General features: G+C 37.2%; 1 protein-coding gene and 1 non-coding gene across 2 annotated transcripts; both read left to right on the top strand.

Annotated features, from left to right (window-relative positions):
* The first annotated feature begins 3,108 nt into the window (after positions 1–3,108).
* Positions 3,109–3,215, top strand: LOC145110222 (small nucleolar RNA R71). Its single transcript, XR_013709603.1, has one exon. It is a non-coding gene; the product is annotated as a small nucleolar RNA R71 (small nucleolar RNA).
* Positions 3,216–21,695: 18,480 nt separating this feature from the next.
* Positions 21,696–24,324, top strand: LOC145169046 ((E)-beta-ocimene synthase, chloroplastic-like). Its single transcript, XM_079087635.1, has 7 exons — positions 21,696–21,997; positions 22,112–22,394; positions 22,529–22,898; positions 22,992–23,210; positions 23,315–23,453; positions 23,538–23,786; positions 23,872–24,324. Exons 1-7 carry the CDS (start codon positions 21,776–21,778, stop codon positions 24,175–24,177), a joined length of 1,788 nt encoding a protein of 595 aa, XP_078943761.1. The 5' UTR covers positions 21,696–21,775; the 3' UTR covers positions 24,178–24,324.
* Positions 24,325–25,309: the final 985 nt, after the last annotated feature.

Genomic DNA, 25,309 nt, shown 5'->3' with positions numbered 1-25,309 from the left:
CAAGAAAAATCAGTTAAAAAAACCTAATTTGCTTCATACTGAAACCCTAAAGTTTATGCCAAGTTCAAAATCGAGGGTTCTTCACTAAATCAAACATCAAGCACTTAAAAATAGAAACTTTAACAGAATTATGTGTGGAAAATATAACCTTTCTTGAGAGTTTTGGAGTAGAACCAAGAGAAGTTGAAGATTTTTGCTCTTGAGAGGAAGAACTCGGCGAGTGCTAGGTGCGGCTTGGGTGAAACTGATAACTTTTTTTTGCCTTTTAGAGTAAAAACCCTATTTGACTGAGTTTAAAATCGTTTTTTTATTTTCGGTAATAAAAGTCTACTTGTCGAGTTGGGGGTCCCAGACTCGTCGAGTAGAGGTGAGTTCTGAAGAAATGTCGCAAAAATTAAAATGAACTTGTTGAGTATACTATTGGAACTCGCCGAGTTTAAGGCTCTGATTAAAAAAATTTAGTTTTTCTCACAAAACAAATTTCACCACACCCCACACTCAAAATTTGCTTGTCCTCAAGCAACATTTTAGAAATTAAGAGAAGACTAAGAGTGAAAATCCTAACAAAATACTAAAAACGAAGGAAATAAAAGATTAAAATTGAAAAGAAAAGAAAAGGACAAAGAGTGCAAACTCAAATTATGGGTTGCCTCCCACAAGCGCTTCTTTTTTAGGAGTCTTGAGTTGGACTCCTTTCCGCTCTACGTTGCAGTGGCTTCCTCTGACAGAAATTCCTTCTTCACCTTTTGCATTTTCCATCTTCTTTTATAAGCTTGTACTTTCCTTATGTATGCCTTTTTCAAGTCTTCCTTTTTCTTTTAAGTGACATTTTCTTCATACTTATGCTTTGTTCCTTTACCCTTTTTAACAAGCTTTGTCTTCTCTTCTTCTTTTTGTTGTCCCGCGTTTTCCACTTCCATCTTGTCTATCTATATCGTCTTTTCACTCATCCCCTTATCATCACTTGAAATAACAGTTTATGTCTCACTTTCTTCGTATACTTGGGAATCGGGTGGTTTAAAGGTGAAAACTTCAAAGGTGGTAGACACTAAGGCGTGAGGCTTGGTTCTCTTTACTTTTGTTGGCTTAATTTCTTCCACTTTTTGATCAATCGTGTGCAAGCCAATGGAAGAGTTATTATTCTTCTTTTCATTCCAAGCCATGGTATTCTCTTGTTTCTCCAAACTGTCCTTCTTGTTTGCAATAAGATCAAAAGTAACCTCCTCCTTGTTTTCCTTATTTGCTTCACCATATTGCGAACTTTGTTTTGAACACGCCAAGTTTGCTTCAGAGCCTCTTGTATAATCCTCTCCTATACTTCCCTCAAGTAGTTTTTCCAATTCTTGTAAATCTCTTTAGGCATCAAAATCCTCCTCAGAATAAAATGTTGATTCTATTTGAATTGTTTACTTGCCAAATCGCTAGTTCCTTTTCTTAGAATTCATCAATCGTATCCACCGAGGAAATCGCATCATCACTAGATTTTGAATGCTTTGCCACTTGATCGACTCCAAAATGATCGAATCATCTCCCACTCGAAGAGTGAGTTTGGATTCTCGCACATCTACTATAGCACAAGTGGTGTTTAGAAATGGTCTCCCAAGAATAATTTGAACTTTATGATCCTCCTCCATATCTAATAATATGAAATCAGCAGGAAATACCAACTTATCCACCTTAACCAAAAGACCCTCGTAGATCCCCCTTGGATATGCTACCATCTTGTTAGCTAGATGAATTGCCATATGGATGAGCTTTGGTTCTGGAAGGTTTAACTTCTTGAAGAATGAATATGGCATAATGTTTACACTAGCCCCCGAATCAGCCAATGCATAACATGTATCCAAATTCCCGAATTGACATGATCAAGTGAAACTGTCCGGGTCACCCATCTTCTTCGGTAGTTTGTTTATCATAGCAGCTGAACAATTTCATTTAAAATTACTTCTGATACTTCGTTTATCTTCCTTCTGTTGGTGAGGATTTATTTTAGGAAACTTTGGTACTTGGGCATTTTTACTATGGTCTCGATGAATGGCCGTTGATTTGAAGGGCCTTGATGTGCTCTAAAAACTTCTTATACTCTTCATTTTTTCTATCTTGTATGGACCGACCTGGAAACCGCAATGGAGGGTGGTACGGTTTTATTGGAGTTTTATTTTTTTCTTCAGGCGGAAACACGTCGAGTTCTTTTCTGGAACTCGCCGAGTTGAGTTATCAATTTGCGATTCTGGAATTTCTTTTCTTTTTTCCTCCACCACTTGTGGTTCTTCATTCTGGATTGGAGTCATAGGAGTGAAAATATTCTCATAACTTGTAGTTATTGCATTTAAATGCGCCACTCTCGGGTTTTGCTCGGTGTTACATGGAAGTCTGCCCGGTGACCGCTCACTGATTTGCCTTGCAAGTTGCTCGAGTTGCTTTTCAATATTGAGGATCGAAGCTTCCTGATTCCGAAGTAGAGCTTGTTGATCCTTCATCATCACTTGGTGCTCTTTCATCATATTCTGTTGTTCTCTTATGGCAGCATCAGATTTGTCATGTCTTTTTTCGGATGCACTTGCAAAACGTGCAAGCATGGCTTCGAAATTCGTCTTCTTTTCTTGCACTGGTTCCTTTTTTTGATAAAAACCTCTCTCATTTTGCCTATCATTTTCCTCCTTCGCCTTCTTGTATTCTGCATATGGTAGCCATTCCTTATTAGGTTTTCTCCCATCGTCATCATTCCTATCGCCACTCGAGTAACAAACTTGGACTTTCCGGTTCCCGTTCTCGTCCAAGTCACAACCTTTAGTAAGGTGAGGCTCGCTACAATTGTCACAACCCACTCGGATGGCGTGAATGGATTGGTCGATCTTTGTCATCCTACGATCCATGTTCTCTAACTTAGCCATCATTGCTGCCATGTCATCAAAAACCAAATTCACCACCCCTCGAGTTGATTCATTCCTTGGGTTATGGTATTCTCTATAGTTCTTAGAGAATTCTTCAATCAATTCTTTTATCACCGCAGGAGCCTTCTTCGTGAGTCATCCTTGGGAGTCAAGGAGCTGCCTAGTTGTCACATTTACTCCATCATAAAAGATGGAGACTTCTTGGTGCACGTTTAGGTCATTTTGAGGGCAGTTTCTTATTAAACCCTTGTACCCCTCCCATGCTTCATAGAGTGAATCTCCTCCCATTTGCTCACAATTGGAAATCTCCTTCTTCATCTTGGAAACTTTTGAGGGAGGGCAGAAATGATTAATGAAGTCTTCGCGCATATTAGCCCATGTCGTGATCGATCCTGGAGGTAGTGATTATAGCCAATATTTCACGGCTCCCTTGAACGTGACTGGTAGCATCCGAAGTAGAACAGTTTCACGAGGCACATTTGGAATCTTGAAGTAGTCGGCTATGTCGCTGACCTCATTGATATGCTTGTACGCGTCTTCATGATCCTTCCCGTAGAATGGGATGTCCTTCAGTTGGGCGAGTATGTGAACTTTCAGCTCAAAGTTCGCAGTTGCTGGAATCACGGGTTGCATAAGGGTAGGTCCGGTATCGTCATGCATCCTTCTTTTGTATTCGCCCATGGGTATGTCTGCAATGCTGGCCATCTCTTCTTCTGGTTCGGTGACACTTTCTTCTTCAAATTCGGGTGTTTCTGGCTCGAGATCTTCTATCTTTTTGTCAAAACCGCTTGATTCTCCGATTGCCTTGTGCTTCTTTTGCGAATAATCGATTCCGAATCTTCCACGGATGGCACTACTGTAGAGCTGGAACTCCTGGTCATGAACTTCTTGAAACAAAACAGAAAAACATGCGTAAAACGAACAAAAACGAAACTGAAAACGCGATCAACTCATCGAGTTCAGAAGCGTACTCGGCGAGTTCAACGCAAAAATCAGAAAAATAAAAACTGAAAATTAAGACTAAAAACTAGTAACTTTATGCAAGATAAATCTCACACAAAGGATCGATAATACTAGAAAATAATATTAATTATTTAGAACCGTTCCCCGGCAACGGCGCCAAAAACTTGATGTGTGTAAGTATACCAGTTTTAATCCTAACAACTCAAATAAAAACAAACACATGTAGGTAGTGTACCTATCGATAACAATTTAGTTTAAGCACGTAGGGTATCGAACACAGGGAAAGGTATATAATTAAAATTAATACTAATATTATATAAATAAAGCAATTAATTAAAATGGGGGGTTTTCTCTAGTTTTACAAGACTAGAAACTTAAGTAACTATCTAAACACTTTAGCAAAAAGGCAATTAACAACTTGAAGAGGATCAAAAGTTAACTAGATTCAATCAAATTAAAGAGACTTCCGTTTAGATTCGATTCACTTATTCCTATGGTTGATTTCGTGGCAAGTGCAATGGATTAATATGTCATTGGTTATCGATTTCTAATGTGATTAGGTTCATGTTCACTATTACCAATCCTTTAGCAAACAAATTAATTCAAACAATGACCAGTTGATTAAACTAACAGGCTTCCTAGTGTTCAATTCGAATTAAGTAAGATGTGTAAGATTAGTTAATCAAATTGGTTGGTTTAATTAACTCATATGAGGATGGTCATCACATATGCTCACATATTAACTTACTTATTTTCTAGTTAACCCTAAGTTCATGTTCACTAATACTAGGGATACAATCTTGTTTTCACATAACTATAAGATTCAAGCAATCAAGAAGATGTTCATGCAACTTAATTACTTAGTTATTAACATAAAATAATTACCATTAACATGCAAGGATCTTTTAACAAGCTTAACAAGATAAATAACCAAATCTATATAATCCAAGCCACTCAATCAAACCATATTCATAAGATCATCTAGTCTAAACAGAAGTATGAAGTTTTTAGCTCATAACTACAACAAATAATCACTAAACTCGAAATATAATGGTTGAAAAATGATTTACACAAAAGATTAAGAGAAAAGTAATGTTTGTTTGCCTTTGATCTCTTCAAAATTTCCTTCTAGTTGAATTTTGGTTCCCAAAGCCTCTTTGTAATGTCTTTGGTCTCCAAAAGTCTCCAAAAGCCTCCAGCAAAAGTTAGGGTTCGAATGAGAAATGATCTTTATATAGATTCCAAAAATCAACCCCAACTCATCGATTTTATGACCCAACTCGATGAGTTTTTCTTTAAAAACGAGTGTCCGACAAGTCACGTATTCGTCGGGAAAATTATTGGGAACTCGTCTAATTGAGACAAACTCGACGAGTTTTTCTTCATTCTTGCATTCTTTCTTCAATCTCTAAATTCCAAGCTTCCAACTGCTCAATCCACTTCCTTTTTCATCCAAGCATGTCTTTAAGGCTGAAAATGAAATTTTAAACTAATTAAGCACCTTTTGTTCATAGATTGAGACAAAAACAACAAAAAGTATTAAGATGTTGTTTGAATTATATGACTAAATATGCACATATCAGGTACTCTCCTACTGATGGTGGTCCTTTGTCCGTTCTGAATCTTTACCGGACTGTTGTGGGAAGTTTGGTTTATCTCATAGTTACTCGTCTGGATATTGCTCATGTTGTTAATGTTATCAGTCAGTTTGCTACTGCTCCTACCTCTGTTCATTTGGGAGTTGTACTCCGTATTCTGAGATATCTGCATGTCACTCAGTTTCAGACCCTCATGTTTCCCTCGACGTCTTTTGTTGAGTTACATGCATATAAATATCATAAACAACATATAATAAAAGCTAGGGAGAAGAAATCATATCCGTCACTACATCGGGTGCGGCGCGCGCCTCCTCGGTAGTCAACTGGAAGGCTCGACTCCTCACCACTGGAGCCTCCTAAAGGGTTTTTGAGCATTCTAACACTCCTAAGGTGTACATGCAACCCTAGATACCTTGGATCTATGTTTTCTCTATTATACATGCAAATATCAATTTTTCCAAGGTATTGTTCTAACTAGCATAATATGAAGAACATATAATATAAATTCTAGTAGAATTACATACCTCTTTGTTGTAGCTTGATTCCATGGAGCTTAAGAGCCTAGTGCCTCAAGTGTGACACCTCAAATGGATCACACAACATCACCAACATCTTGGAATAACTTGAGAGAAAAGGTTCCTATGCTCAAATTGGCTAGCCCTCATGTGTACACACACTAGTGCCAATTTCTTGAGCCATGGGGTCCTTATATATGGTGGCTATTAGGGTTACACCATGTAACTCATGTCTTTCCATATTCTTCATGCTTCATGGGTTAAAACCTCAATGGAGTATCCATGGGTTACTCCATGGGTTTAGCCCAACATGAAGAACTATGGATCATAAGCCCACATATATAAGAATGAATGATTTACACAATCAATCCTCATATATTTAATTAGTCTCCTTTTGATCACAAAATTAATTCCAAATTAATTCTTGATCAATACTAATTAAATAATATGATTTCATATTAATATATTAGAACTTATATTATATTAACAAATCATAAATATCCTTTTCTCACAAAAGTCTATCCAAATTGTTCCGATGCCATGCAACCCAAATGTACCATGCCAAATCGGGTCAAATACATACCAATTATAGTTATGGGCTTAGACACTAATCCAACAGTCTCCCACTTGAATAAGTCTAAAACTATTATTGCGTATGACTTCAAAACCCGACTAGCAATCGTAGCTCTTAAAAGCCGCTGTCGAACTCTGAACAAATCAATGACGCGTCCATTAGATAAGGGATCATATATTCCTCCATTGTAGATATCACCTGTCATCACTTGCAGCTCGAAACCATATTGCTTCCGTTTGTTTCATTAACCTTACAGCTTGCAGATATTTTTACGAAGGCTCTATAGGCATCTCGTTTTCTTTTTTTGTGTGACAAACTGTCAATGCTTATTGCTATGACATTGTGAGTTTGAGGGGATGTTAGCACATATGTTATTAGCCCATATATTTATAGGTTCTGTACCCTTTAGCCCATTAGGGTTTGGTCTTAGCTAATATTTATTCTATTTTTTCGTGTTTGTAGTTCTTATGCTTTTCTATCTAGAACATTTGTAATTTCTCTTTCAATAAAAATATGGCTCTATTATCAATTTATTTCCAATAATATATATTTAATATATTATTATGATGTAAGTTGTTAAGTCTCATTTATTCATATATCTTAGCTCCCCCTTGGGTTAGATGTCCTCCTACATTGAGATTGAGGGTCCAAGTCTCGTCTATTACATAGTTGGAATTCAAAAGTATTTTAGAGGTAGATTAAAATATGTTCATTACCGTTTTAATATATATATATATATATATATATATATATATATATATATATATATATATATATATATATATATATATATATATATATAAACAAAGTGAAGACATGAAGACATTAGTTTATATTATTCTTCTGCCATGAATTTTGTATCTGTATAGTATTATGGTAATTCTACTGTGAGTATTAAAGTATGATTATTTATATATATTCATTATGGAATAAAAATTCATAGCAGAATAATAATATAAAAGTAACGTCTTCACGTATTCACTTTATTTACTTTCTTCATTTGAACACACACACACACACACACACATATATATATATATATATATATATATATATATATATATATATATATCAAGTGATGACTCAAAAAAACGGTTGATTGTGTAAGTTTTTCAAAAGATGGGGATGTAATAAGGAAATAAGGGAGGAAGAAGTGATGTTGGATTTTCTCGCAGGAATCCTCAGACGTGCCAAAACTCTCCCCATCTACAGGACACGTGTCAATCACATAGTTAATTATTTTTTGTTTTTTTATCTAGCTTTTTGTTAGTAACTTCTTTTTTCTCTTGAAATTTTTTTTTGAAATCGACAAAATGACCATAATCATGAAAATTTGAAAAAAAAAATATTTTTTTTATAAAAGAAAACGAGAATTTTTTTTTCTTCCAAAAGTCATAAAAATTTAAGGGATACTTTTAATCAATATGTTAGTGACTTTGTAAAAAGAATTTTTCAAAAATAACTTATTAAGTATCTATTTTCAATTTTAAGAAATATTAGTTTTAAAAAAATATTGAACATAATATGATCTAAAATATGATGATTTAAAATATTTATGATTAAAAAAAAGTTATGATTAAATATGTTTATGATTCTTTACTTATTATGATAGAAAATATTTTGATTCAAATATTTTATGATCATTATTTATATCTTTTATGATTCAAAATATATGATAATCCATATTTTTTTGAACAAAAACTATTTTTAATTGAATATATATTATTGATCCAAAATCATATGATTCAAAAATGATTTGATTCAAAATACTATGATTTAAAATAATTCAATTCAAAATTTTATGATCCAAAAATAATATAAATAAAAAAAAGTATGAACGGAAAATATTATGATCCTTAATATTCTTCTTATTTAAAATTTATAATTGTTAAACATTAAAAAATTAAAACCGATATTTAGTTTAAAAATACAAAAAAAAAATCTAAAAAAAATATGAAAAAATAAAAACAAAAATAAAGAAAAACACTAGTCTCTTCAATTATGTAGTAAAGATACTAAAAAAATGACAAAAAATTAAAAGCGTTAAAACCGAGCATATAATTATTTATTTATTTTTTCTTTTTTTAATATTTTTGGTTAAAAAAAATAAATAATAAAAATTAAAAAAAAAAGCAAAAATAAACGAATATAAATATAAAAATCACTTAAATGGCGTTCCGTGGACGTTCGTCGTACGTGATTAAATCCTCAAGTCCGTATTAGTTACCACGGACGTGGGTCGCATGTGAACGCATCATGACCAAGTATTTGAGTTTGACGTTTGTGACCTTGATGAAATGGGTGATGGAGAATGTCTTCGCAGTGTTCACCATTTTTTAAGTATATATATATATATATATATATATATATATATATATATATATAAAATAGGGTTATGATTAAATGTGAATGGTATATACTGTATGAATGTATGACAAGTTTTGGAGCATTAGATTAGGTTTGTAAATAGCTAAGATTAGATGGTGTACAATAGTTACAATGGAACACAATACATATAAATATTTTCCTTTAATAAAAAAAAATCATAAATAGTAATTATTAAGTCATAACGGATATTTTGATTGATTCTAGTAAGGAAGTTGAGAAAATTAAGGAGAACACATTTATCTTAATTTAAAAACAATATTTAATTTTCAAAATCAACTCTAATTCTCTGGATATCTAAGATATGATAGTATACGAATCATGGTGAAGAATTCAAGAATTCTTCCTTTAAATACAAATGTAGAATACGAGTTTATTATAAAAGAATATTAGTTCATTCTTAAAGAATACGAGTTCATTTTAAAAGAAAATACGAGTTCATTTAAGAGATTTTTCTTAAAGAGTGTACATACATAGAATGTACATACATAAAATGTTAATAAGTTTAGTATGTGTTTGCATTCTTGGAATATAAGTTATTTAAAGAGTGTACACGCATAAAATGTAAATAAGTTTATTACGTGTTAGCATTCTTTCATAATATAAGTTAATTGTTGTTCAACAAGTAAATAAAATTCTTAAAAGAAATAACATGATATGAAAATGGAAAAATATTCTTTAAGAATAAGATATGAATTACAATTGCAAAACATTTTCGAAAGAATAATAGGTATTCTGTAACATTCGTGAAAGAATAACAGATATTCTTTAAGAATAGTACCTGAAAATAAAAAAATAGTGTAAATTAGAAGAACAATATCTTACGGTTTTTGTAAGAATAAACATAATTTACAATTGAAAATATACTCCATTCTTTAAAAATCTGTTTATCAAAAGGGTAAACTAAAAAACGAAAAGTTGACATTCTTCTCAAATATTCATGTTTTTTTTTATCAATTTTGTTCATCTTCGACCAACCAACACTATCTGCAACATTCTTGAACCACCAATCCTCTTTTTTTAGCCTTTCATTTGTTAAGAATGCGATGGTTTCAATACTTCATTCTTAAAGAATACCCTACATCACAGTCAAAAAACAATGCAATATCAACATCGGTTTTTTAGTATTTGCCACTATTAAGTTGGATTCTAAGCCATTGTAACTCCGAGCATTATACTAACTTCGAATATAATGAAAATTTAAATGAATTCTAAATGATAGCATTACATGATATTTTCAATTTGCATCAAAAAAATTACCACATGATCCACCAAATTGGTCCTCCGTCTGATATTTGAACAATATAATACAAGAGGTTTTATCACCATTCCAAAAATAGCTTATCATAATTCTAATATGTAAATAATGTAGAAAAATACGCACATTACAAGAAAGAATGATATCATTGAAAATAAATACGAATCAGGATAAGTAATGTAAAATAACTACCATTCCCAAATTAAGTATCAAAGTTTTCTTGTGGCTAACTAAAAAGGGTTGTCTAATATGAAACCTTTAGTTGATTCAAGAGATCTGTTTCTTGATCTATGTTTACATCTTACCGTCTTGTTCATGTTCTAGAAACCAAGGACCTTCATCTTGAAGAAAAAACATGGGGGTTTAAAATCTGTTGTAACATCCATAAAAATTAAGCCAAATTAAAACATTTTAATTCATTCAAAAACCATTAAGTTCATACATCTCGTTTTCAAAATAGTTTAAACATCAGAGTATCCCCCAGAACCATATCACATAAATCATAAAACATGAGGAGCGGTACGATCACGCCTTCGCCTTGCCATGATCTCCTAAAGTACCTGAAACAATACACTGAAACTGTAAGCCCGAAAGCTTAGTGAGTTACCCCCAAAATACCAACCACATATAACCATACTCATATCATATCACAATACAGAACAACCATGCACATCGGGTCTACTGTGTGACTGGTCCGCCCGCACCGGGCCTTCAGTCCACCTGGTCCACTCTCCGAGTCTAGCCACGTACATCGAGTCTACAGTGTGATTGGTCCGCCCGCACCGGGCCTTCAATCCACCTGGTCCACTCCCTGAGTCTACAGTATGACTGGTCCGCCCGCACCGGGCCTTCAGTCGGCCTGGTCCACTCTCCGAGCCTCGGCACGTCTGGTCCGCCATCTTGGGGCCTTCAGCCTATCCGGACCGCTCGCTGGGCCTTCGGAATATCCGGTCCGCCCTGGGTATGTTGGCCTATAGCACAAAGCAGGACCCGCCTCAACCCAACCCTCGTCAAACAACCATGTGCACATAAAACAATTAATCTCATAACAATTCCTTAACCAGACAAACAGTCTAACATATCACATAGCATATCAACATCCTAACCAGGATTCCGACCTAGCCGGTCACTAGCATAGCATTACCCTATATACCGGGTACCGACCTTAACCAGGTCACTAACATAACACCATCCTAAATACCAGGATGTAGATCTAGCAAAGCAATAACATAACAACAATACCCGAATTTCCATCCGATAAAGGGACGGCCTTGGTGTCGTAGACCCTGTCGATATAGTGATGATAACTCACCTGCATTTGCTGACTGAAGAGATACGACCAAGCTGCTCCGACAACCGACACGAACTTCACCACAGCACACTACCAAAGAGTCAATACCAAAATTACCAAAATACCCTTGGAAGTCAAACTGGTCACGACTCACCGAGTCGCCCCAAATCAGAAACTCCAAAATACCCTATACTCAGAAACTCCCAAATCACGACACGACTCGCCGAGTCGCCCCAAGACTCGTCGAGTTCAATGATCTCAGAAATCCCACCCTGTCCAACTCACTGAGTCGCAAACCGACTCACTAACCCAAAGCTTTAACCAAAAGAGGTTGGGTTCTGCAACCTGACTCGCCGAGTCCAGAACAGACTCGCCGAGTCCCAGACAATCTTCAACAGACTCGCCGAGTTGTTCTTCAACTCGTCGAGTCCATGCACAAGTTCATACAACTCGTCGAGTACACTCATGTGACTCGCCGAGTCTCTTCAGTTCTCAATCCATACAGAGGCTTTTCGAGCCATGCAGGGGCTCCAAACCATAGATCCACTCTTCTACAGCTAACCCTCACATAAAGTTGCAACCTTTACGTGCTTCTTGCCCCATAATACCAAAAACCAAGCTAGAAAGGAACTTAACTCTTGGGGAAAGGCTTTTGCATAGCAACCAAAAGGGCTTTCTGCATCTTTGATCCAAATAGAGCTCAGATCTGGAGTTTCAACTCCAGATCTAACTTATACACCAAGATCCCATCATATCATCTCCAAACAACCCTAAGACTACCATGCAAGATGGATCTAGAAAGGAGAAAGCCAAGGATAACGATTTATTACCTCCAAAACGACCTCCTTCTGAAGAGTAATTCGAATCTCCACAAATCTTCTTGATCTAATCTTCTTGATCTTCAAGATCTCTTCACAAAACACTTAACAATGCTCCAATTTGCTTCCAATGGCTCTCACTCACGATTTTAGGGTTTCTGGATCTCAAAGGGGGCTAAGGGAGCTGAGGAGAGGACATTAAGTCCTTTAAATAGGGTGCAACCCCGAAGATTAGGGGTTTCTCTCTTCAGCACCAACTCGTCGAGCCCAAGCCGCCGACTCGGCGAGTTGGTCACTTAACCCACGACAGATTCCCGCTCCGACTCGGCGAGTAAGCGTGCCTACTCGTCGAGTCCCTTTCCTAAATTTACACTTTGCACCCTTCAACTTCTTGCTTCAGAACTTGGGATGTTACAATTCTCCCACACTTAAATTAGGTTTCGTCCTCGAAGCCTGCGACAACACAACTTCTGGATGACACTCACACAATGCATCCACTGATCTCAAACCGACCCAGATTCCTTCAAACATAGTTATCGAATCTCTAAAATCCATCTCTTCCCTCGCAGGGTCCTGATAACTACTTCAAGCCGGCCACCGGCTTCTTTTCTCTGATGACAACACTCATCAACTAAGTGCCACCTGAAGACACTGCCTTACTTCCGTCTTACGCATTCATTCGCAACCTGAGAAGACTGGATACCACAACACCCACTGAGCTCCGCCAAAACACTAATCCATCTTCCTTCGCCCAAGATTGGCGATAACCTTGATATCTTGCAACCTGGAGCGAATCCCCAGATTGGAATACCTCCACATACATAACTCAAGCCTACAACCATACTCGGAGCTAATGACCTTGTCCTTGTGTCGCCCTCGAATCCTTCGGTTCGACACAATGGAGTGCAACCCGCTCACAACTCCCTATCACGATCTCTTGGTCCTTGACCTTCGACTGTAATATCCTTATACAGTCCTCAGCACCAGCCCAGACTACTCCCGAGTCTGTTAACCTGCTATCTCACCTTCCTCTGTCCCAATCTCCAATCTGGAACCACTTTCCTCCTCCTCTTCCAAGGAGACTGAAAACATGCCTGCGCATCATCCAACGTTGCCACAACCTCAACGGGCATCTAACCCGTATGTGCTTCCATATATCTGATACAATCCCAGTGCTTACTACCAAGCACTTTCGATCATCCATTTACTCCACTGCCTTCCTTTCAGAGGACCCAAACTCCTTCCGGAGCTACATACATTCCCTTTCCAGGAAGTCTACTCAACAATTCTTATCACACCTATAAGTGCCACTGAGCTAAACTCCACTCTACACTATCCATGTAGAGCAACCGCTATTCTCGAATTCCCATATACCCCAAATCTGATCACATAACTAACAAGGCCCACGTACGGCCTCCAGCCAACTCTATCATCATGATCAATACTTGGGGCTAGACCATATCGATTACTATTGCATGACGACATATTCACTTATTGTCCGCATACAGATCTACTAACACATCCAGAGTCTTCAGCATGACTGGACCGCCTTACCAAGCCTTCAGCCTATCTGGACCACTCTCAGAACCTTCAGCATGTCTGGACCGCCCTCCTGGGCCTTCAGCCTGTCTGGACCGTTTCCCGAGCCTTCGGTCTGACTGGTACGCCTTCCGGCCTTCAGTCTATCCGGACCGCTCAAAACTGTCGTACGTCACCCTGAACCATCCTTCCCGGGAATCTCTCCCATGTAGTCTGTTCTAGCCCTCTTGGGGTTCCAAACTCCAGCTCCATTCCATATGCTCAATTCCCGGCCAAACCCTAGGCCTTACAACAATCCATCACCTTTTCCGAAAACCATGGTCTTTGCTCCGCCCCACTTGTCTACCACTTGCTCTCACCGATCTACACCCTCAGCAAAACACTGCTGAAATCCAAACAGCTAACCATCCTTGGATGCATGTTGTTTTCACCGGAGAATTTTCCAATTCTCCCCCACTTAGTGCACCGACTACTAACCACCGATGCCCAAAGCCGACATAGCTCAAACGCCCTTACTCTATATATTCCCTCTTAACCATGAACTGACTCCCTCGGGAGTGAGTAACCTTCACCGAATAACCCTTCCGTCATCGCACACCCGAACTCCAAGGAAGTTGAATCTCAGCTGAACACTTCTCACATCGCAGTTGCTATTCCTAGCAACGAGATCATATACCTTATCCTTCGACTAAGAGTCCTCCTGAACGCTAACTACAACTCCTAACTACTAAGATCCTCAATCATACTACGAAACATGCAGAACAATGCAGACAGATTTACAATACCACACAATTAACAAGATAATAGGATATCAAAATGGAAACATACCCGCAGCTGCATCCGGCCCTGCCCTGACCTCCTCTGCTGTAAGCTGGAATGCGCGTCCCTAAGCCCTCGGAGGCTCCGCTCCACCCTGACTCCCGCCAGTAATCGTCAAAGTGGTCGGTGCTGGAGCCTGCACCGATCCTGCAGTAAACTGTGGGCAATTGGCCCTCAAGTGTCCAACCTGATGGCAGTGATAACAAATCCTCATATCCTGTACCGGAGCTGACTGGCGGCAATCCCTCGCATAATGCCCCTCTCTCCCGCACTCGCGGTACGCACCACCGGACCTATAAACTCCGGTATGACCCTTCCCACACTTCTCACAAGTGTGGCTGCTCTGACCCCCAATCCTGGAGTCAACGGTTTTGGACCGTTTCGGCGCCGGCTGCGACTGCACCGGGGCCTGCCTCTGCTCTCGCACCTGCAACTCCATCTCTAACTCCCGCCGCCTGGCGGCCTCCTGCAACTCTAACAAGGTATCACACCTCTGTGCGGACACAAACTGCCTGATGTCCCTCTTGAGCATACTCAGATATCGGGACATCTGAGCCTGCTCCGAAGCAAACTCCGGGCAAAACATCGCCATCTCAGTAAAACATCCTGGTGATCTCCGTCACCGACTCTGAATCCTGCTTCAACTCCAGGAACTCCTGAGCCAACCTCTCTCTCTCAACCTGCGGAACATAACGAGTACTGAACATCTCCCTAAACTGATCCCACGAAACCGCAGCCCGCTGTGTATCAGAATAAGATCCCGTAGTCAATCTCCACCAATCCTTCGCCCCGAGCCTCAAAAGGTTCAGAGCACACCTCACCCTCTGATCCGTAGGGCATGAACACGTGAAGAAACAACCCTCCACGTCTGACAACCATCTCATAGCAACGATCGGATCCTGAACTCCATCAAAAGTAGGGGGCTTCGTATTGTCGAAATCCCGATACTGAAAGCCCCTACCGGCTCCTCCCCCTGCCGCTGATACGGCCGCTGTAGCTGCTGCGGCAGCCGTCTCAGTAAGAGCTGCATAACGATCATCGAAGTACTCCCTCATGGCGGACTTAATAGTCCCAAACAACTCCGGGATGATCTCCCTGACCCGATCCTTTGTCAACATTGGCCCCTCCTAGCCGATAATCTCAGGTGCCACTGGGGCCTCCTGCTCACCCTGACCTGATCCCGATTCGGATCCAGTCACAACACGCCTCGTAACCACCATACTGCAATACACCAACAAGATCCTCAGATACCTCGCATGACCTCCGAGAACTAACTTCTAACCAACAACCTAGGGGGTTGTGCTTCCTTGATACGTGTATGGGTCCTGTGCTTTCAGCAGTACGGGCCCATACTACCTTCCACACCTACCCATATTTGTCTCAAGTATCACCACAACGCCCTAAGCACAAACATTCATAACAAGCACTCAATCCTCACTCCTAGAGGAAAGTTGAATATCTCATATAAGGAAAACCCTAGGCTAGTAGGCATAACATAATCAGGGAATTCTATCATGCAATTCCTAAAATTCCCTAGCCTAGTACTAGCATGCTGTTCTATCATATCACATAAACAAATAACTTGTATGGTATTTTGGGGTTACTTACTGGCTCTGGCTGATCGTACCCTCTGCATCCTCCTTTACTTATTTCGAAAACCTTTTTGAAAACCATTTTGAAAATCCCTCCTTGATTTGAGACTGGATTCACACGAATGTTTCTCCAATTCACTCAAACCAAGGCTCTGATACCAATTTGTAACACCCATAAAAATTAAGCCAAATTAAAACATTTTAATTCATTCAAAAACCATTAAGTTCATACATCTCGTTTTCAAAATAGTTTAAACATCAGAGTATCCCCCAGAACCATATCACATAAATCATAAAACATGAGGAGCGGTACGATCACGCCTTCGCCTTGCCACGATCTCCTGAAGTACCTGAAACAATACACTGAAACTGTAAGCCCGAAAGCTTAGTGAGTTACCCCCAAAATACCAACCACATATAACCATACTCATATCATATCACAATACAGAACAGCCATGCACATCGGGTCTACTGTGTGACTGGTCCGCCCGCACCGGGCCTTCAGTCCACCTGGTCCACTCTCCGAGTCTAGCCACGTACATCGAGTCTACAGTGTGATTGGTCCGCCCGCACCGGGCCTTCAATCCACCTGGTCCACTCCCTGAGTCTACAGTATGACTGGTCCACCCGCACCGGGCCTTCACTCGGCCTGGTCCACTCTCCGAGCCTCGGCACGTCTGGTCCGCCCTCTTGGGGCCTTCAGCCTATCCGGACCGCTCGCTGGGCCTTCGGAATATCCGGTCCGCCCTGGGTATGTTGGCCTACAGCACAAAGCAGGACCCGCCTCAACCCAACCCTCGTCAAACAACCATGTGCACATAAAACAATTAATCTCATAACAATTCCTTAACCAGACAAACAGTCTAACAAATCACATAACATATCAACATCCTAACCAGGATTCCGACCTAACCGGTCACTAGCATAGCATTACCCTATATACCGGGTACCGACCTTAACCAGGTCACTAACATAACACCATCCTAAATACCAGGATGCAGATCTAGCAAAGCAATAACATAACAACAATACCCGAATTTCCATCCGATAAAGGGCCGGCCTTGGTGCCGTAGACCCTGTCGATATAGTGAGGATAACTCACCTGTAATTGCCGACTGAAGAGATACGACCAAGCTGCTCCGACCACCGACACGAACTTCACCACAGCACACTACCAAAGAGTCAATACCAAAATTACCAAAATACCCTTGGAAGTCAAACTGGTCAACTCTTGGTCAAACTTAAAGTCCTCAGTCAAAGTTAACCTTCCTGGTTGATTCTACTCGCCGAGTCGACCCGTCGACTCGTCGAGTTCCTATACTCAGAAACTCCCAAATCACAACTCGACTCGCCGAGTCGCCCTAAGACTCGTCGAGTTCAACGATCTCGGAAATCCCACCCTGTCCAACTCACTGAGTCGCCAACCGACTCACTAATCCAAAGCTTTAACCAAAAGAGGTTGGGTTCTGCAACCAGACTCGCCGAGTCCAGAACAGACTCGCCGAGTCCCAGGCAATCTTCAACAGACTCGCCGAGTTGTTCTTCAACTCGTCGAGTCCATGCACAAGTTCATACAACTCGTCGAGTACACTCATGTGACTCGCCGAGTCTCTTTAGTTCTCAATCCATACAGAGGCTTTTCGAGCCATGCAGGGGCTCCAAACCATAGATCCACTCTTCTACAGCCTAACCCTCACATAAAGTTGCAACCTTTACGTGCTTCTTGCCCCATAATACCAAAAACCAAGCTAGAAAGAAACTTAACTCTTGGGGAAAGGCTTTTGCATAGCAACCAAAAGGGTTTTCTGCATCTTTGGTCCAAATAGAGCTCAGATCTGGAGTTTCAACTCCAGATCTAACTTATACACCAAGATCCCATCATATCATCTCCAAACAACCCTAAGACTTCCATGCAAGATGGATCTAGAAAGGAGAAAGCCAATGATAACGATCCCATCATATCATCTTCACAAAACACTTAACAATGCTCCAATTTGCTTCCAATGGCTCTCAATCACGATTTTAGGGTTTCTGGATCTCAAAGGGGGCTAAGGGAGCTGAGGGGAGGACATTAAGTCCTTTAAATAGGGTGCAACCCCGAAGATTAGGGTTTTCTCTCTTCAGCACCAACTCGTCGAGCCCAAGCCCCCGACTCGGCGAGTTGGTCACTTAACCCGCGACAGATTCCCGCTCCGACTCGGCGAGTAAGCGTGCCTACTCGTCGAGTCCCTTTCCTGAATTTACACTTTGCACCCTTCAACTTCCTGCTTCAGAACTTGGGATGTTACATCTGTAAGCACAACCAAAAAACATGAAGCATAAATGAATGTATTAAGACTTGAGTACTGATTAAAAACTAATGTGTCCTCTAGGCATATCAAGTATCAACACACATAAACAAACGAAAAATCGTCGTAGTGAAGTTAAAAAAAAAACATACAATTAATAGCAAACACCTAATCCTAAAATCCCAAAATAGCCTAACATACCAATCGAGGAGAAGAAATAATTGAATCAAAATAATTAGGCATAATAGTACCTGGCTTCTTTTATAGCATAAAGAAGAGGGAGGATGTCATGGTGGTTAACGGTGTTGGAGCACAACGATTAGAAAAATAGGAAGGTGAAATTAACCAGAAAAATACCATCATTTGGGATGTCACTTGAAAGAAAGGAGGTAAATCATTTCACTAGGGAATGAGAAAAACAAGGGGGGTATTCATGGTTGTAGAAATATGGTGGGAAGGAAAAGCATCAATCGGGTAAAATATTGAAACCTAAGCAGTAGGAAAAATCAAAATCCGGTGAGGCCGCACTTCCAGAAAAATCCAGAATTTGAAATCCGCCCTAGCCTTATTTACGTGTGATCCAGTGTAGTGATTGATGGTTGAAGGAGATGTAGGGGTTATTGGAGATGGATGTATAACGATGGTTAATAAAGATGATGATGGTGGTAGTGGAGGTGATTCTAGCAGATGAAGATGATCTTGGTTGTGATGAAGATGTATAGAGGTGATAGCGAGATGTTAATCCTGCCCCTTTTCTTCTCGTTCTCTGTATTATGGTGGGATGGCGTTGGGTGACAAAAGGGTTTGAACGAGCGTGGGTTCTATAGACCTTAATTATAGGCAAACACTAATTAGTTACCATAATAGTAGGAAACTAATACTAGATAATAATTAATAAAATTAATAAAGTTACACATTAACCATTTTTAAATGATTAGCTTAGAATTGGCCATACATTCACACAATCGATAGAGTTTATATATGAACCTAACTCTCTCTCTGTCTCTCTCTCTGTCTCTCTCTCTCTCTCTCTCTATATATATATATATATATATATATATATATATATATATATATATATATATATATATATATATATATATATATATATATATATATATATATATAGGGTTAAGTTCATATGAGACAGCCTAATTTTGTTAGACTGTGAGACGCAATCCTAGCCACTTATTTGATAGATAAAAAAAACATTTTTAAAATGCAAAATTATTGAAAATTTTTGAAATTTTTTTTTTCAAATATTATATTCTGAATTTATATTTTCCAAAAAAATAAATAAATAAATACCAATAAATAAATAAATAAATACATTTTTTTACATATTCTACTAGAATATTAGAATATTCTACATATCTGACAAATCTAGTAGAATATTCTAACATTCTAAAAATCACATTGAATATTTACAGTGTAATATTCTATTAGAATATTTCACGTATTTAAAAAAAAACGGTAATTTTTTTTTATTTATTTTTTTTATATAATTAAAGTGATGAAAATAATAATTAAAAAAAGAATTTTCAGATTTTTCCTTTTATTTTACATTTTAAAATTATTTTTAGATTTGGTCTCACGGTCTCACAAAATTAGCATGATCTCAAATGAACCTGAATCTCTCTCTCTCTCTCTCTCTCTCTATATATATATATATATATATATATATATATATATATATATATATATATATATATATATATATATATATATATATATATATAGGGTTAAGTTCATGTGAGACGGCCTAATTTTGTTAGACTGTGAGACACAATCCTAGCCACTTATTTGATAGATAAAAAAAACATTTTTAAAATGCAAAATTATTGAAAATTTTTGAATTTTTTTTTCAAATATTACATTCGGAATTTATATTTTCCAAAAAAAAAAATACCAATAAAAAAATAAAAAAATATATTTTTTTACATATTCTACTAGAATATTAGAATATTCTACATATCTGACAAATCTAGTAGAATATTCTAACATTCTAAAAATCAAATTTGAATATTTACAGTGTAATATTCTATTAGAATATTTCACGTATTTAAAAAAAACGGTAATTTTTTTTATTTATTTATTTTTTTATATAATTAAAATGACGAAAATAATAATTAAAAAAAGAATTTTTGGATTTTTCCTTTTATTTTTTACATTTTAAAATTATTTTTAGATTTGGTCTCACGGTCTCACAAAATTTGCATGGTCTCAAATGAACCTGAACCTCTCTCTCTCTCTCTCTCTATATATATATATATATATATATATATATATATATATATATATATATATATATATATATATATATATATAGGGTTAAGTTCATGTGAGACGGCCTAATTTTGTTAGACTGTGACACACAATCCTAGCCACTTATTTGATAGATAAAAAAAACATTTTTAAAATGCAAAATTATTGAAAATTTTTGAAATTTTTTTTTCAAATATTACATTCGGAATTTTCCAAAAAAAAATAAAAAAATACCAATAAAAAAATAAATAAATACATTTTTTACATATTCTACTAGAATATTAGAATATTCTACATATCTGACAAATCTAGTAGAATATTCTAACATTCTAAAAATCAAATTTGAATATTTACAGTGTAATATTCTATTAGAATATTTCACGTATTTAAAAAAAACGGTAATTTTTTTTATTTATTTATTTTTTTATATAATTAAAATGACGAAAATAATAATTAAAAAAAGAATTTTTGGATTTTTCCTTTTATTTTTTACATTTTAAAATTATTTTTAGATTTGGTCTCACGGTCTCACAAAATTAGCATGGTATCAAATGAACCTGAACCTCTCTCTCTCTCGATAAATATATATATATATAAAAGAAGAAATGTTCAAAGATAATTCTTAAGAAAGGAAAAGCAATAAACAAATGCAGTATATAAATGCACAAAATTGACATTTTTAGCAAAATTAACATGTTTAAAACCCAACTGGTGATTGTGATTGATCGATCATCACACTGTGGGACTATACATAAAAATAAAGGCAATAAATAAATTCACAAAATTGATGTTGTATGAAAAATGGCACGTTTTTTTTTTAGAATATTCACAAAGCCTTAGTGCCACATTTTCCATTGGCAATCAGTTGCTGAGTAAGGCTAGTCGTGGCATCTTAGATTATACTACCAGAAAATTATCTTATATAAAGACCAAGGGAGCTAAGGTTGAGTAATCAAATAATAGGTTTGTCATCGAAATGGCCCTTCAACTCAATCAAGTTTTTTCCCAAACATTCTTTTCAGTATACAAAGCAAAGCAAAAGCTCCCACAAATTATTTTAAAGCCAAATAGCAGATTTTATCCTTCAATAAAGTGTGCGGACAAGAACAATGGTTCACATGAGAATATTCCTTTACCCGTTTACCAACCAACTATTTGGACTCATAACTTTATCGAGGCCTTAGATGTCAATTTCCCGGTAATTTGTTTATGCATTTTTCTTTTCATCTTAAGCTTATGACAATACAAATCGTGGGAATATATGTAATTCTGATGTTTAATAATTTTATGAACTTTTGATGAATGTACACAGATGAACTCCAGGGAGGAGGTGAAGGAGCTAGAGAAGAAAGGAATGGAATTGAATTTTGATTACGATAATGGTGATTTAAGTATCTTACAATTGCTTGAACAGATAGATGATATCGAAAGGTTGGGCCTTGACTATCGGTTTCAAAATGATATAAGGAGAGCACTAAATATTATCGCATCAGTAAATGAAAATAACATTGGACATGAAGAAAAAGAACGTAGTCTTCATGCGGCATCTCTTAGATTCAGGCTTCTTAGGAAACATGGTTATAATGTGTCTCAAGGTACTTCTAAATTTTCCTGAATAAACATCATGATTATCACGATAAATCCTATGCTCTTTATTGATATGAAAAATAACTTAATCTCTATATATTTCAATTTCTCATGATTAACATTCAATTTCAATTGAACACAGATTTTCTTTTAAGATTCAAGGATAGTCATGGTGGCTTCATGCGGTGTCTAGAGACAGATGTCAAGGGATTGTTAAGTCTATATGAAGCTTCATATCTTTCTTTTGAGTGGGAAATAGATTTGCACGAGGCCAGGTTATTTGCAACGAAACATTTGCTGAAACTTAAGTGTCAAGAAAATGAAGCTCGTGAAGACATAAATCATGCATTGGAACTCCCCTCTTATCGTAGGATGCTTAGATTACAAGCAAGGTGGTACATTGATGCATACAGTAAACGAAAAGATGCAAATATGCTTCTGTTAGAGCTTGCAACATTTGATTACAACATGGTTCAATCGGAATTCAAGAAAGAACTTCAAGAAGTATCAGAGTATACATAACTCGCCTTTTATCAGTTCTCGATAAACAAATTAATTGATAATATATTAATCAATAGTGACCTTTCTCTCTATATATCAAACAGGTGGTGGAAAAATATAGGCCTAGCAAGCAACTTAAGCTTCGTTAGGGATCGACTCATGGAATGCTTCTTTTGGTCAGTTGGAGTGGTATTCGAGACTCAATATAATTTTTGCCGTGTAGAGCTTACAAAAGTTTGTACGTTAATTACTGTCATTGATGACATCTATGATGTTTATGGTTCTCTTGATGAACTCGTGATGTTCACAGATGCTGTCAAGAGGTATGCAATTTTGAAGCGCCAATTTCATTACTCATGTCTTGTTTAATATCCATATGTAGCTAACTTGTATTTTTCATGGGGAAATGTTGATCATGTTATTTTAGGTGGGACATTAATGCAGTGAAACATATGCCCGAGTATTTACAACTATGCTTTCGCACTCTTTACAACACTATTATTGATATAGGTTCTAAGACCTCGATTGCACAAGGCGAAGACATCATACCAGTCCTAGTGAAAGTGGTTAGTATCACCATTAGGAATTCAAACTTCAATTCCTTAACTAACTACTAAGAGATTGACATCTTTTTATTGTTGGATTGACAGTGGGGAGAATTACTTGAAGCATTCTTGTTGGAAGCAAAGTGGACTCATAACAAATACATTCCAACACTTCAAGAATATATGGATAATGCATGGCGATCTGTCTCAGGAGTGGTTATACTTACTCATGGTTACTTTTTAATAAATCAAGAATTCAAGAAAGATGTAGTTGAGAACTTGGAGAAATATAACGATCTTTTGAAGTGGTCATCAATTGTTTTTAGACTTTGCAATGATTTGGGTACTTCATCGGTATGTTTTATTGCTCAACGTATTCATAAAACCTTTTAATCTACTGCTTTGTTTCTAACAATTGTATTTCTTTTGGCATATATAGGATGAGGTAGCTAGAGGGAAAACTGCAAATGCAATATCATGTTACATGCACGAAAATAGTGTTTGTGAGGATGTTGCACGTGAATATATAAAAACTTTAATCGACAAAGCATGGAGGGAAATGATCAAAGCCCGAGTGGCTTCTTCTCAAGAGTCAACAGATCCATTCATTGATATGGCTATTAATCTTGCTCGAATTTCACATTGTGTGTACCAATACGGAGATGGACATGGAGCTCCCGATGTTCGAGCCAAAGAGCGAGTCTTATCTGTGATTATTGAGCCCATTCCAATTGAGGACAATTAGGATTTTTCTGCAAAAATAAGGTCATTTGACAAACTCTTTGGAAAAATAGGGTCTTTTCAGATTTAGTTGTAAATATAGGGCAATGGTCCTCATCTACCTGTAAAGTTACAAAACATTATATATTTGATCCTTTATTTTTTCTTTTCAGCCTAACGTTCACATAATACATTTTATTTACACTAATTACATTTTAAATTCTTGTTTGTATATTCATTCTCAACAAATAAAATCTTTCTGGGATATCCTAGATGACGATTTTATAAATTTGTTCAACTAGTTTCATTCGGATGGTATTATCAACTCGATGCAACTCATCCTTCATCACATTGGTCCCGAAAGTATTTGATCCACTTTCCTTGGGTGATTAAATGCCAATCAACCTGATAGGGTGCATATATAAAGTTATTTCAAAGGTGCTCGCTAATCGTTTAAAATCTATTATCGGCTTTGTTGTTAGTGAAGTTCAAATGGCTTTTATTGGGGGAGACCATCTCCTGGCTGAAAATATCTAAGAGGAGTGCTCTACTTTTTCGGTAGATTTTAATAAGGCTTTTGACTCTTTTAGTTGGAGCTTTTTGGACTCCATAATGAGGTAGTTAGGCTTTCCCTCTCGGTGGTGTTTCTTGTAGTTTGGTTTTCCCTCTCGTTGGTGTTTATGGACTCCATAATGAGGTAGTTAGGCTTGTAAACGGAGCACCAACTGATGAGTTCTTAGTGAGCAAAGGTGTCATGCAAGGGGATTTGATTGCCCCCTTTCTTTTCATTATAGCAATGGAGGCCTTGAATACGGTGATGACTAAGGAATGTGACCTGGTATGTGGACGACGCTCTCTTCATTGGTGAGTGGTCTCAAATAAATTTATTAAACCTTGCTAGGATTCTCTGTTGCTTCCATCTTGCGTCAGGCCTTAAGCTTAATTTCTCCAAAAGCAAAGTATTTGGGATTAGGGTGATCCAGAGGGAAGTGGACATCTTTGTCCATTTTCTTCACTATCAATCCTCAATGTTGTATTTTTCTTATGTGGGTTTACAAGTAGAGGCTAATATGTCTCTAATTAACAATTGGGATCCGATTGTGGAGAGATTTCAAGCGAGGTTATCTTCATTAAAGGCTAAATCTCTATCGTTTGGT

The sequence above is a fragment of the Lactuca virosa genome, chromosome 4 (genome assembly GCF_052849685.1).
Source record: "Lactuca virosa cultivar CGN04683 chromosome 4, Lactuca_virosa_CGN04683_v6, whole genome shotgun sequence".
In the NCBI taxonomy this organism is placed as follows: domain Eukaryota; kingdom Viridiplantae; phylum Streptophyta; class Magnoliopsida; order Asterales; family Asteraceae; genus Lactuca; species Lactuca virosa.
Note: the sequence above shows the minus strand (reverse complement) of the source record. Positions and strands in the feature narration are given on the sequence as shown.

Bases quoted from the DNA above. Each gene is read 5' to 3' on its own strand.
- LOC145169046 (XM_079087635.1), top strand. From the start codon at position 21,776: ATGGCCCTTCAACTCAATCAAGTTTTTTCCCAAACATTCTTTTCAGTA. The intron at 23,211-23,314 runs GTATGCAATTTT...ATGTTATTTTAG, and splicing joins TTCACAGATGCTGTCAAGAG to GTGGGACATTAATGCAGTGA. The intron at 23,454-23,537 runs GTTAGTATCACC...TTGGATTGACAG, and splicing joins TACCAGTCCTAGTGAAAGTG to TGGGGAGAATTACTTGAAGC.